This window comes from Pelobates fuscus, chromosome 6, assembly GCF_036172605.1.
Source record: "Pelobates fuscus isolate aPelFus1 chromosome 6, aPelFus1.pri, whole genome shotgun sequence".
Classification (NCBI taxonomy): domain Eukaryota; kingdom Metazoa; phylum Chordata; class Amphibia; order Anura; family Pelobatidae; genus Pelobates; species Pelobates fuscus.
Window position 1 is genome coordinate 145786002 of NC_086322.1, and position 13668 is coordinate 145799669.

General features: G+C 36.4%; 1 protein-coding gene across 1 annotated transcript in view; it reads left to right on the forward strand.

The window, feature by feature from the left end:
• The window catches only part of TACR3 (tachykinin receptor 3), a 275893-nt gene that overhangs the window by 129225 nt on the left and 133000 nt on the right, over positions 1 to 13668 (forward strand). Inside the window, exon 3 of the mRNA XM_063458395.1 lies at positions 2007 to 2157. Within this exon, the coding sequence (XP_063314465.1) occupies positions 2007 to 2157 (151 nt within the window). The remainder of the gene's footprint in view (positions 1 to 2006; positions 2158 to 13668) is intronic.

The window sequence follows — 13668 nt, forward strand, 5'->3', positions numbered from 1 at the left end:
TTCTACCCCGCATTCTGTATCTCTTGCAGACACTACCCATCACAATTCCAACTAAATTCTTCAATTCAATCAAATCCATATTCACAAAATTCATATGAGCCAAAACGCCACCCCATTTGGCACACACAATATTAACCAGAAGCAAGGACCAGGGAGGACTAAACCTGCCTGACACAGATCTCTACCACAAAGCAGTCCTCTTGCATAGAGTATACGAATGGACAAAAACCACACCGACACAACAATGGGTGCTTCTTGAAAACTCCTTGGTGGAGACACCCTTAAGAGTGTGCCCGTGGCTTAAATTGTGCCCTCCACAACCTCTACATCACAACGCCCACCCAACCATCTCTACAACACTTAAAACCTGGCACAAACTAAGGACAACTATATCACCACACCCCTCTCCGCTCTACCCGCTCACACAAAACCCACAGTTCCAAAAGGGACAATCAGGGAAGACATATGACCAATACCACGAAGGCCCCTCGCTTCACTGCGAGATTTGCTATTGAATGGCAAAATAAAAAGCCTAACGCAAATCCTACCTACTCCCACTCACACAGGAAGCCAACACCTGCACCATAACCAATTAGTACATTTCATTAAAACCTGTGACCTATTACCTAGAGGGGGAGATCGCTGGCAGGGTTTGAACAAATTTGTTCCTCCCACTTACTTAACAAAAAAGTCCTCTCTACTATGTACACAAAGAAGCTCACCATGCACACATCTGGTGACAATGCCCGATAATATCAAAATTTTGGAGTAGAATCCACACCATCTTACAAACAATTATCCATGGAAAATTCCCACTCTCACCTAATCATTACATCCTCCTATTAACACCACAGTGACTCACAAAAATTGAATCAACTCTCTTCAATCACTTAGCCATGGCAGCCACACAACTCATACCCAAATATTGGAAACAACCACAATCCCCCTCAGTTAGGGAATGGATATCGAGGGTGGAGGATATAAAACATATGGAGGAACTGACTTACGCTAAATTTGGTAACTTTGGGAAGTTCTCTCAGATATAGGAACCATGGAACAACTTTGTTACACCTCAGATGAAACAGGATTACAAGACTCCTAACATTACCAAAAACACACTTAACTCAAATAGCCAGACCAGACACCCGAAGGGCAAAGCGCCCACAAGACCCAAGACTATAACCCCAGTATGCAGATATAGCAAACATAACCAAAAGAAACCACCAGACATGAATTGACTCTCAGTTACACACAGACGCTACTTCTATATCAACTTTTAGAGTTTAGACTGAAAACAAATCTATATTACTGCTGTTAATTGTATTAATGAATCATCAAGCAGATGTAATGTATCTCACCACAGTTTTACTAACTGGCTTTGTTCAACAAGAATAACTTCAGACTTGATGTCACCACCTACTATTTGTATTGTTTAGACTTCGTCCACAACAAAATATGTTACAGTTAAGGACCAAGATGTAGCACTGTATTTTTGGAGCTTACAATGATTTAACCCAGTGTATTTAATGTACCTTTGCACTGTTATTGTTGTTCTTACTGCTTGAAAACAAATAAAAAGCTTAAAAAAGTAAAAAAAAAACACTAATCTATTTATACATACATTCATCCATTTACACACACACGCTCACAGATCCACATATACATTCACAGATTCACATATAGAAATTAACACATACTCGCATTAAAATTGTGCACAGCTGTTGTTTTACCTTTTAATGACATCTCTACAAATTTGTTAACCAACCACTTATCTGATTATTTATTTTGTCCTAGAGTTAGTTCCATTGTCTCTAGGTTTTTGAGTTTTGGTCGCATTGTGTTAAAACTACAAAATGTTATTAAAAAGAAAGGTCTCCGTCTGTGTTCTATTATACTTTTTGAATAAGTACTACAAGTGAAAATTGCATGTGGCGTACACAGCAAAAATAATAAAATAGAGCATGATATTTCTAATATGTGACTAATTCATGTTTTATATGTTTTAGGTATCAAATTATTGTAGTGTTACTGGTTTACTGTTTTCCATTACTTGTTATGGCCATCACATATACAATTGTTGGAATTACGTTATGGGGAGGAGAAATACCTGGAGATACATCTGATAAATATCACGAGCAACTCAGAGCAAAGAGAAAGGTAAAGTGCTATATTTATAGTTCAATCTACTTTATCTTGAGTCAGTGATACTATGTTTGAAAAAAAAAAAACATGTATATGGAGCTGTCACGTGTATTTAGACACAAAAGTGCTTTTCGTTTTAGAAATATTATAACAATGTTTATTTGAAGCACAGGATGCATAGCTGGCAGTAAAACATATTTTATGTACAGATTACTATGTAGAATACCTAAAATATTACATAACGTAAAATATCACAATTTAATTGTTTTTTTTTTAATCTATTTATAGAAATATTGCAGACATTTTATTTGACACCTTACAAATTGCAACGCTTTGCAATATTTTAAGATTTAAAAAGATATTTTGAATATTACCAAAGTTGCAGAAATAGTATTTTGCCACATAAAAAATTAGTAAATAGCTTAATAAAAAGTAAATGTAATGTCTTTGTATGGACAATGCCAATAGGTACTGTTGACCAACCTATTCCTGTCCTATTGTGTTTTACACTCCACTTCCTATAGAATGTAAGCTCATTTGAGCAGGGCCCTCTTCAAACCATTGTTCCTGTAAGTTGTCTTGTAATTGTCCTATTTACAGTTAAATTCCCCCCCTCATAATATTGTAAAGCGCTACGGAATCTGTTGGCACTATATAAATGGCAATAATAATAATAATATTAATAATAATAATAATAATATTAAACTACCTATTTGCACCACTCAAGAGTTTGCAAATAGCTGGCTATTAATTCATCTAAGGCACTGAATTTGTTCTAGGCCACCTTTTCATATCTACTTTGTTCTTGTAATGCATCCATACAATTTGTTCTTCAAAACTTACTTAACTTTGATGTTGTGACAAGACCAATCTCGCCACATTGCATTGGAGGAGCATGTTTGCCCGCCTGCTGCCTTTGGACTATGGCCATGGGAGATTGGACCCTTTAAAAAAACGTATTCGGCCCTAACACAGTGCCTGTCACTCATTCTGGCCCTTTAAATACAGTGGGGTAATTTGGTACTTGCCCTGTGTGAGCGGTGATACCCCAGATAGCTATGCCACTAATTACAAATTGTTTGCTATTTAGAATATATTCTATTATGAATAGTGCATTGACATTTAAGGTTGTAAGGAACAAAATTATCAAAATACAGTTACAAAGATTAATTTTAAGATATTGACAATACCAAGATTAATATATATTCAAAAATAATATATATATATATATATAAGAAATAACATACAACTAGTTTCAATGAAAAGTAAATCTTGTTACAACGAATCAAACATTAATTTTAAGAGAATGAAGACAGAAAGGATAAAGAAAGTGCAAAGGAAAAACTGATTATTTCTTTCCTACTGCCATACTCATACTTAATTACCATTCTCCCTAGATTGGATCAAAGAATAGAAATATGATATCATTTTCTCACTAATGAACTTGAACATACTATGTAGCTATGATGTGTGTCTCTAAGGGATCTGTAGCTATGATGTGTGTCTGAAAGTTTTGAGCAGCATATTCAAATGTTTGGGATTGTTTAATTTGTAAAAGACTAAATTAAATAATCAACATGTATGCCTTTGTGATTGTAGTATTTTGTGTAAGTTTTACAAACTCAAAAACCCACATTCCCTTTCATGCTAAATTTAGCTGCAAATGGAACCAGTTATAAACTCCATCTTTATATAAAAAGAAAATAAACCAATTAACAATTAAAAGCATAGCTAACAGCACTGTTTGCTTCTAACAGAAGCAAACATTCAGGTTAAAACACAAAGAAAATCCTATAGAACAGGACATCAAGGGTGCACTATTGTTGTCCATGCGTACACATTTTTTCTTTGTGCTTTACCATTTTTAGCTTACTGCAGTCGTTTTAACAGTAGTTAATCCCCAAGAACTGTTTCACTCCTCACTTTGGATAATTAGAACTGCTTTGTAAATGTATGATATTTACATAGCTTTTAGTTCAGGACTGTAGAGTTAAGATAGTAAGGTATTAAGAAATTTGTGATGGTGCTTAGACTGAACCTAAAGCATCATGGGATCTTTTCGATCCAGTGCATCTGTAAGAATTAAAAGAAACATTGTGACGTGACTCAGAAAGGAGTGCAATGCTTACAGTGTATGAACATTATTAGCTTTTATTTCTGTTGACCTTTTGCTGTGATATTTATTGTCCCTGTAGATTGCAGGATGCAGTACAAGGAGTCTAATGCTATTTTAAGAATCCTCTAAGAACATTTATCAGGTTATTTACCCTGCAGACTCCAAAGTGAATCAAATTAAAATATGAATTACAAAATTTAAACATGAATAGGTGATCTGGAAAGCAATTTTGTTATATAAAATGTGGAGTTTAGTGACTAACTTTGTAAATTTTGTATATTTTGCCATGATATCATTCTCTTCATTCAGCTCACAATTTTGTCCTTGTTCTACTTCCTCATTGTTCCTTTAATTCAGTCAATGTGTCACTAACCATCATTTTGTATCATCTTTTATCATCTCGTCAAAGGCATGCTATTGTTTTATTTCACTATAATATGATTTTTGGTACAAGGCAAGAGGGTTTACAGAATCTCAGAAACAGCTTGAATCCTGAATATCTTAATTCACTATAGTCTCTAGAGATTCCGAAGAAAGGTACAAAGCAAAGAAATATGAAATGAATTGTAGTTCTGTGTGAAAAACAAATTATTAATGAGTGCTGTCAGAGGAAGTGGACCCCTCTGTTTAAACTGAAAGAAAGACATCAAACTGATGAGCACCTATTCTGAACAAGAGGAGTGTGTAGAGGAGAATGGGAAGTTAAAAGGGGTATACAATCACCAAATCTGAGCATTTGGAAAATGTTGTCCCATCTGGTTAGTCTCAAATCTAAGTTCTGACCCTACTGTGCTTTTGTGACTACTTTTGGATTGTAGTTAACATGAAATAAAGGTCCTCGGCATGCAGCAATAAATTCAGGTGGTTTATTCAGCCATTAAAGTAAAAAGGGCAACTTTTCAACATGTATGTGTCTTTCTCAAGCTTAATGGTGTCAGGAATAATATCTATTCTTTTTGCACAAGATAGCTGTGTATTACTAGATGGGACGAATGGTTCTTATTGGTAGACTAGATGGGACGAATGGTTCTTATCTGTCGTCACATTCTATGTTTCTATGTTTCTATACCTGAATACCACAGTATATATAAGTTTTCTCAAACTCTGAATGCCTTTATGGATCCCTTTATATTTACCCATTTTAAATAAATATGTCAAGCTGGATAACATGTCATGTCGTAAAACACGTATTACCTTAAGTTGGTACCAAGTACACTACATTGAGTTTAGCTTGCTCCCATGGGTTGATACAACCCCCAGATCTTCCAATAGAGCAGATTAAGGATAAAGTGGAATGAGAAAAATATTTTCAGAACCGTATTTAATCTATCTCTCAAAGGATCAGGATTTTTGAGAGGCAAAAGTGGGTCCTACCCTGTACTGGCTAGAAGTACCTAATACATTTGCAATACATGTTTTAAATAACAAATATACATTTTATATATCTGTTTGCATATACTAGGTAACATATATTTTTCTATGTTATGATTTCCAATGACCTTTAAAGAAACAGGACATTATAAAACACTCTCTTATTGAAGATGTTTTGTTCTTGGAGTCTTCCAACATTCCACAGTTCAGTGTTAAACCATTTCAATTGGTTTGACATTGAATGAGCCTCACGAGCAACCATTACTTCAGCCCCCACTCTAGAGTATATTTAATTTTTTTATGGTATTCTGCATTAACCATACTAAGTCATCATAGCACTTAGTTATTTAGGAGGTGGAAAATCTCAATGTCTGACTCAAATACCATTCTCATTTGCCATAATACCCACATATTTATGAGTCTACTTTACCAACTTCTAGTTTAATTCAGTGATACCCACCACATGACTATACGTAGTGGTCAAGTCCTGGGGGAAAAAGTGTGGGAACTCAACCAAGATTCAACCCTCCCCCCCCCCCCATCCTAAAACAAACAAAAGATTAGACTCATATGTATATAGTGCAGGGTGTCTATAATGAATGTAGTGTGTTTGTAGTGAATGCAGAGTATGTATAATGAATGTAGTGTGTTTGTAGTGAGTACAGAGTGTATATAATGAAAGTAGTGTGTTTGATGTGAGTGCAGTGTGTGTAATAAATGTAGTGTGTTTGTAGTGAGTGCAGAGTGTATATAATGAATGTGGTGTGTTTGTATTGAGTGTAATGTGTGTAATAAATGTACTGTGCTTGTAGTGAGTGCAGAGTGTGTATAATGAATGTAGTGAGTGCAGAGTGTATATAATGAATGCAGTGTGTGTAATAATGAATGCAGAGTGTGTATAATGAATGCAGTGTGTTTGCAGTGAGTGCAGAGTGTGTATAATGAATGTAGTGTGTTTGTAGTAAGTGCAGAGTGTGTATACTGAGTGTAGAGTGTTTTAGTGAGTGCAGAGTGTATATAATGAATGTAGTGTTTGTAGTGAGTGCACAGTGTGTATAATGAATGTAGTGTGTTTCTAGTGAGTGCAGAGTGTGTATAGTGAATGTAATGTGTTTGTAGTAAGTGGACAGTGTATATAATGAATGCAGTGTGTTTGTAGTAAGTACAGTTTGTGTATAGTGTATGTAGTGTATGTAGTAAGTGCAGAGTGTGTATAACTAATGCAGTGTGTTTAGTGAGTGCTAAGTAAGTATAGTGAATGTAGTGTGTGTGTAGTGAGTGCAGAGTGTGAATAGTGAATGTAGTGTGTTTATAATGAGTGCAGAGTGTGTATAGTGCATGTAGTGTGTTTGTAGTAAGTGCAGAGTGTGTATAATTAATGTAGTTTGTTTGTAGTAAGTGCAAATTGTGTATAGTGTATGTAGTGTTTGTAGTGAGTTTGGTGTGTGTATAATGAATGTAGTGTGTGTGCTGGATGATGTGTGTGTGTTTGCTGGATGAGTGTGTGTGTGATGATGTGTGTGTGTGTTATAGGAGGGAAGCATTTTATTTCAATTTGTGTGTGTATATTTTATTTTATTTCCCTCTCCCTGCTTCATACCTTGTCAGGGAGGGGGGATATCGCATTCTCTGGTGGTATGGTGGATGGAGCCAGCCGCTGCACACAGGGGCCCAGCACACTCTGTGTTCCCTCTCCAGCTCTGCCGTGCGGAGTGTTGCCATGGTAACCTGCTTGGCAACGCTCTGACGGCTGCGGGACTCGTGAATGTGAGACACAGAGCAGCTGGAGAGGGAACACAGAGTGTGCTGGGCTACTGTGTGCAGGTCCTGCAGGACTACTAGTGGGAACGGCGTTCCTGCTTTGGAAAAAGTGCAGGAACACCATTCCCATGCGTTTCTGTAGGACTCGAGCCCTGACTATATAACTTTGATGGAGTTACATGAGAGATGGGGAATTTACATCTTCAAGCTTCATACTAATGTCACAGCCAGGGCTGTATTTGCTGTGAAGGCTAACAAGGCATTTGCCTTGGGCGGCACTTTGCAGGGGGCAGCAAAAAATGTTGCCCTAAATGCCCAGGCAAATGGCTTGTTAGCCTTGTTTTAAGGAGACCAAAGAGCTAGCCAGCTGACCAGCTTTGGACCCCCCTAGGGTGGGCAGCGAGGGAGCTCTGGTCCGCGGGCGCTCCCTGCTTAGCTCCCTCGCACGCCCTGCAGTAATGCCGGCGGACGCGCAAAGCAGGAAGTGAGGGAGCTGAGCTCTCCCTGCTCAGCTCCCTCACGTGCCGCAGTGTAATCCCGGGAGACAGAGCGATGTCATATTCCAGCTCCCTGGATTATTCCGCGGCCTGCAAGGGAGCTGAGCAGGGAGAGCTCAGCTCCCTCACTTCCTTCTTTATGCCCCCACCTGCCTGCCGGTCTTCCTGCCTGCCCAACACCCTTTACAGCCCGACCACCAGCAAACCCAGCAGCCCCACTGGACCCCAGGTAAAAAAAATCCACTCAGCTCTCCCAAAAGTAGGGAGGCTGGGTGGATTTAAATTAAAATAAAAAAATCTAAAAATTGGTGGGGGGAAATGTGTGTGTGTGTGTGTTTGTCAGTGTGTGTTTCTGTCTGTCAGTGTGTGTGTGTATATGTGTCTGTCTGTCAGTGTGTGGATGTCAGTGTGTGTGTCTGTCTGTCAGTGTGTGAATGAGTGCGTATGTCAGTGTGTGTCTGTGAGTGAGCATGTGTGTGAATGAATGAGTGAGTATGTCTTTCAGTGTGTGTCTGTGAGAGAGCATGTGTTTCTGTCAGTGAATGTGGGTGTGTCTGTCAGTATGTGTGTCTGTGAGTGTGTGTGCCTCTGTCAGTGGATGTGGGTGTGTGTCTGTGAATGAGTGTGTGTGTTTATCGGTGTGCATCTGTCAGTGAGTGTGTGTGTGTCATCCGTCAATGAGTGTGTTAGTCAGTGTCTGTGAGTGAGTGATTGTGTGTATGTGTATGTTAGTGTATTTGAGAGTCTGCGCTTGTCTGTGAGTGCGTGAGTGTGTGTGTGTGAGTGAGTGAGTGTGTGTGTGTCAGTCAAATTGTTTGTTAGTCCTTAAGAGAAAGAGGTGTGGCTTTAAAAGCCTGGGGGGTATACAGCGTAAGAACATGGATTGTGCAATATACATTATGAAAGAAGACATACAAACTCCATATGGTAGCATATCTAAAGCTGTTGTATTCATCAAAGTGAATCCTCACTTACTTTTAATATGTTTAGTATTAATTCATTATTATTATTATTATTATTATTATTGTTTTATTATTTAGTTTAGGATCTATTGTCAATGTACTTTATATTCAGAAAACAATTAGTTTAGCTTTTGTTATAAATAAATTATGTTTTTGCTTACTAAACCGTAACAAATGCTTTTAAAAGCATTTTCAACAGTACACTACTTACTGAGCATAAATGCGTTAAACCACTTATTTGAAGGAGTTCAAATCAATATTGATATTTTTTATCTTACACTACATGTCTGACAAGTGACAACATTAGGAGGTAAACCTAAGCAATACACGACAATGTGTTGCATTTACTAAGACAAATTAGTTAGGTTTTATGCATTAAGATGTTGTCCTAGGTTCAAAATTTACTGAAACCCTGTGAGTGTTTTACTGTATCAGTGTGAATAGTGAATGTTCTATGCAGCAAGATTGAGAAATTAAATGTGTTTGCAAAAAAACAACATGATTTTGATGGATGAGAATAATTTACTGCCATTAAAGAATAAAATAAAGTATAACCCAGCTGATTTTCAGATAATAAATGTAATCTACTAAATTAGTATTAACGTGTTACTGTTTAAAGCTTTTGCCTCACTTAGAAAAAGAATGTTCTTTAAATACGGTGTACCTGTACATTTCAATATACACACATGTCAAATATGATCTATTTCTCATCAATTAACGATTACTTTAATTAAGTCAAATCAGCACACAAACAAATGTTAAACAATATTTAAAGGGACACTACGTTTCTAAAACACACAAAAAAATCACTGTTTAGTAGATATATCCCAAATGAAAACATGCATCCATTTAATTTTTATTGCAAAGCACTGCGGAATAAGCTGGCGCTTTATAAATACCAATAATAATTATATAAATAATATTAAAAACAGCTTGCAAAATCTGCGGATCTCTTGTCTGCAGTTTTGCAAGCTCCCCTCTTCTAACCCCACTTAGACTTTCTATGACGGTCTAAACACAGACTTCGCAATGCAGCTCAATGAGAAATCTTGACATTGCAAAAACTCAAGACTTACATCTCAGACTCTATAGTTAGAAAATGACTCTACTCTTTTGGAAGGGTTACCACGAGAAAGCCTCTTCACTCTAAAAACAACATGGCAGCATTTCTTAGGTTTGAAAAGTTTCATCTGAAGAAACCAAGACTTCTGGAACAATGTTCTTTGGGCAGATGAGACCAAAGTGGAGATGTTTGGCCATAGTGCACAGCCCCATGTTTGGTTAAAACCAAACACAGCATATCAGCACAAACACTTGATACCAACTGTCAAGCACAGTGGTGGAGGGGTGATGATTTGGACTTATTTTGCAACCACAGGACCTGAGGACCTTGCAGTCATTAAATCAACGATGATCACCTCTGTATACCAAAGTATTCTAGAGTCAAATGTGAGGTCATCTATCTGACAGCGGAAGCTTGGCTGAAATTGGTCCATGAAATTGGACAATGACCCCAAGCACACCAGCAAATCTAAAAGGAATGGCCCAGTCAAAGTCTAGACCTCAACCAAATTAAAATGTTGTGGTGGGACCTCAAGAGAGCTGCACATGAAGAAATGTCAGTAATTATCAATGAACTGAAGCAATGTTGTAAAGAAGAATGGGCCACAATTTCTGACTTGAATATATTATTGGTGTTCAACTCTTGTCCACATCTATACCAACTTACATAAGTGCTAAGTGTATGTCTGTGCACATGCATCTTTTGGAATTGTTGAGATGGTGTGGATAGGTGATGTCATTTGCAAGCATTGGTTTTACACCCATTACCTATATATTACATAGTTACACCTATTACCTATATATTGCATTGATAGTTTTTGACTGTGGCTTCAATGACTAACTTCCTGACCTGGCTAGTTACCTCACATTGGTGTTCTTCCATAGTCCTGGCTTTTGGCTACTCTTGCAGGGTTATTTCCTAATGTGTCCCCTACCCAAGAGGCCAGTGGCAGAATTCTTTACTCTACTCCTGCTTGGCATTGTGTTTATGTTGTTATGCACTTGTTAGGAATGAGTAAAGGCTGATACACTAGAATTTACTTAAAACTCAATAATTAAGGGTATTCACATACTTTTGGCCATATAGTGTACTTTAATGATTGAAAATGCCAAATGTGTTACCTAACTCACTTAAAAATTCAACAGGCTATAAAAACTGGGAGATTCACTTTACTTTCACAAAAAATAAAATCATTATATATTTGATTTTTAAAGAAATAGAGAATTGCTATGAAACAACATATCCTAGTTCAAAAAATGTAAGATTTCAATAAAAAGTAATTACTATTTCAGCAGCATGACATTTCATAGATGAATACATTTCTTTAATGGAAGGTGTTACATTTAAAATCCTGCTGTGGAGTCTGTGAAACATGACCGTGAATTCCAGAGAGACAGAGCATATTGAAATGCATGTAGGAGTGAGGCTGGCTACTCTAACTGGTGTATATGTACTAGAGTGGTTACTTGTGTGACATTTGGATGTATCACAGTTATATTTCATTTACAGCAAGAAAAATCTGGTTAAGAACTGAACATAAAGGGGAAAATCAAACACTGAGTCAAAAATTCACGTTAGGCATAAAGCCTATGGTGATATTGTGTAGTTGCTAATTAACTGATCTTTGATCTTCAGAAAAAGTATTTTGAGGTCACTCAGTTGTATATATATATATATATATATATATATATATATATATATATATATATATATACTGATTAGCAACAACATTAAATCGCAAACATAAATTTGGTGAGGTAGGATCCCTCACTCCAAAAAAAAAAAAAAATTGACTGAGAGTCTGAATCAAGACTAATAGTATTAAGAATTAACTCCTTTGTGCTGGACTCTTCCCAAATATTCAAAAATATAACCAGAAAAAACACATGAAAAAGTAGCACATTTATTGAAAAAAGTAATAGAAATAAATACACATGGCATCATACTGTAACAGGAGTCCTCATGTATGCTGAGGTAGTACCAGTATCATATGTACAAAATAGCATCAAGTGTGTAAAAATAACAATAATAATAACACATGTTCTCTAACTATTTTTGTGACACAAACATTATGCTAAATGATGGACTGATAATTGGACTATACTAATTTCAGTTTATTTCATCATTCCTATTTGGTCTTTTCAGAAGCTGACAAAGGGAGTATTAAAAATATATAAGGCTCCCAAATTGATTGCAGGGCCTTGGTACTGTGCCTCCTGCCCAGAGTCTCTCTTAGGACTTATAGCAATACAACCCCCTTAACCTAACACAGAACTTCTTGATTGAGGAAAAGAGTGTACCATAAGAGTGTCCAATCAGAAGGTTTCAATGCTTGAAGTCAGACATTAGATCAGCAAGGCTCAGGGATCAAAATTAATCTAGGCCATACACCCAGACAGACAGGCCCTTGTCCGTGCACTATTGTTAAACAGTTATTACATCCATAAATATTCTACCCCATCTTCCATTTTATTTTAAAATCTGTCAATGAGACATGAATACTAGTTGCAGTGTATTTGTATTATTGGGCAGCTCTACTAGTTATATTTTTCAATATATGTTATAGAATATCACTAACAAGAATACATATTTGTGTCATAGTAATTATGGTTTGATAGTATATGCTGTTGTGCCCAATGCAGTTGATTTATTAAGGCTCCAGTCATGTCCTTCTATTAGCAGGAAAATAGTGAATTTACATTTTTGGTTTCTTTGAAGATGTCATCGAATTTCATGTAATATGAAAAACAATGTTTCCGTGTCTATTAAATTTTAGAAAATTGTTTTCTGAATGTTACAGATCTACATAATGGTGGTAGGTAATTGCTTTCAACATTTCAAGGGCTCAGTAGAAATATACCACTTAAGACGTTGATGAAAGCAATTGTACACTTCAGACACAATGAAACAAAACTTATACTGTGTTATTTCAACACATTGACTCTTAGTGTGGTGCTTTCATTCTCTGGATATTCTTACTGCTGTCTGAGGCATACCACTATCTCTCATTGAAACATTTTAAATATATTTGTGAATGCTTTTAAATCCCATCTTTTGGGGGGATATCATTTAAATAATAATAATACAGAAACTTAACACATTAAAAGCATTCTGGCATTCACATACCATACCTGATTTACTCTTTCATTACTGAGCATGACTACAATACGTACAAATACGATTAAATAGACTCAAAATGTATGATGTCAGTTGAAGTGAAGGGAAATATGTATTTAAACATTAGATGAATAGTTGGCATTAGAGGAACAAAATGGAAATATCTAAATACTATGAATATTATGACATTAGTCAACCAGGAAGGATATTTTTTTTTCTATTTTTCTCTTTCTATTCTTCTCTTTCTCTTTATTTTCTCATTTTATCTAAAGGGGTACTCTAATGTAGTGGTTTTGGTATATAGACCCAGAACCTCTTGTATGGCAATGTATGGCCATTTCAGAGAAACAGCAATCAATGTTTAAATTTTTCTAAGAAGATGCACCTTTTGACTGTCACACCAATAGACAATAAAAGCACTTTATTCCTAAGACCTTCTAGTTGCATTTGGCACCATCATTATCAGTATGAATGAATGCTTTCAATGCTTTTTATTCAATGCTTGTCTAAGAGTGTGATGGAGCTCCTGTACTCTGAAAGAGTACCTCTGCCCAGTCCGGAGGTACTTCCAACCCTTATATGCAAATTAGCAAGGCTTGCTATTCATGTAGTGCATATAGCTGTTGCTAGACCCTTGCA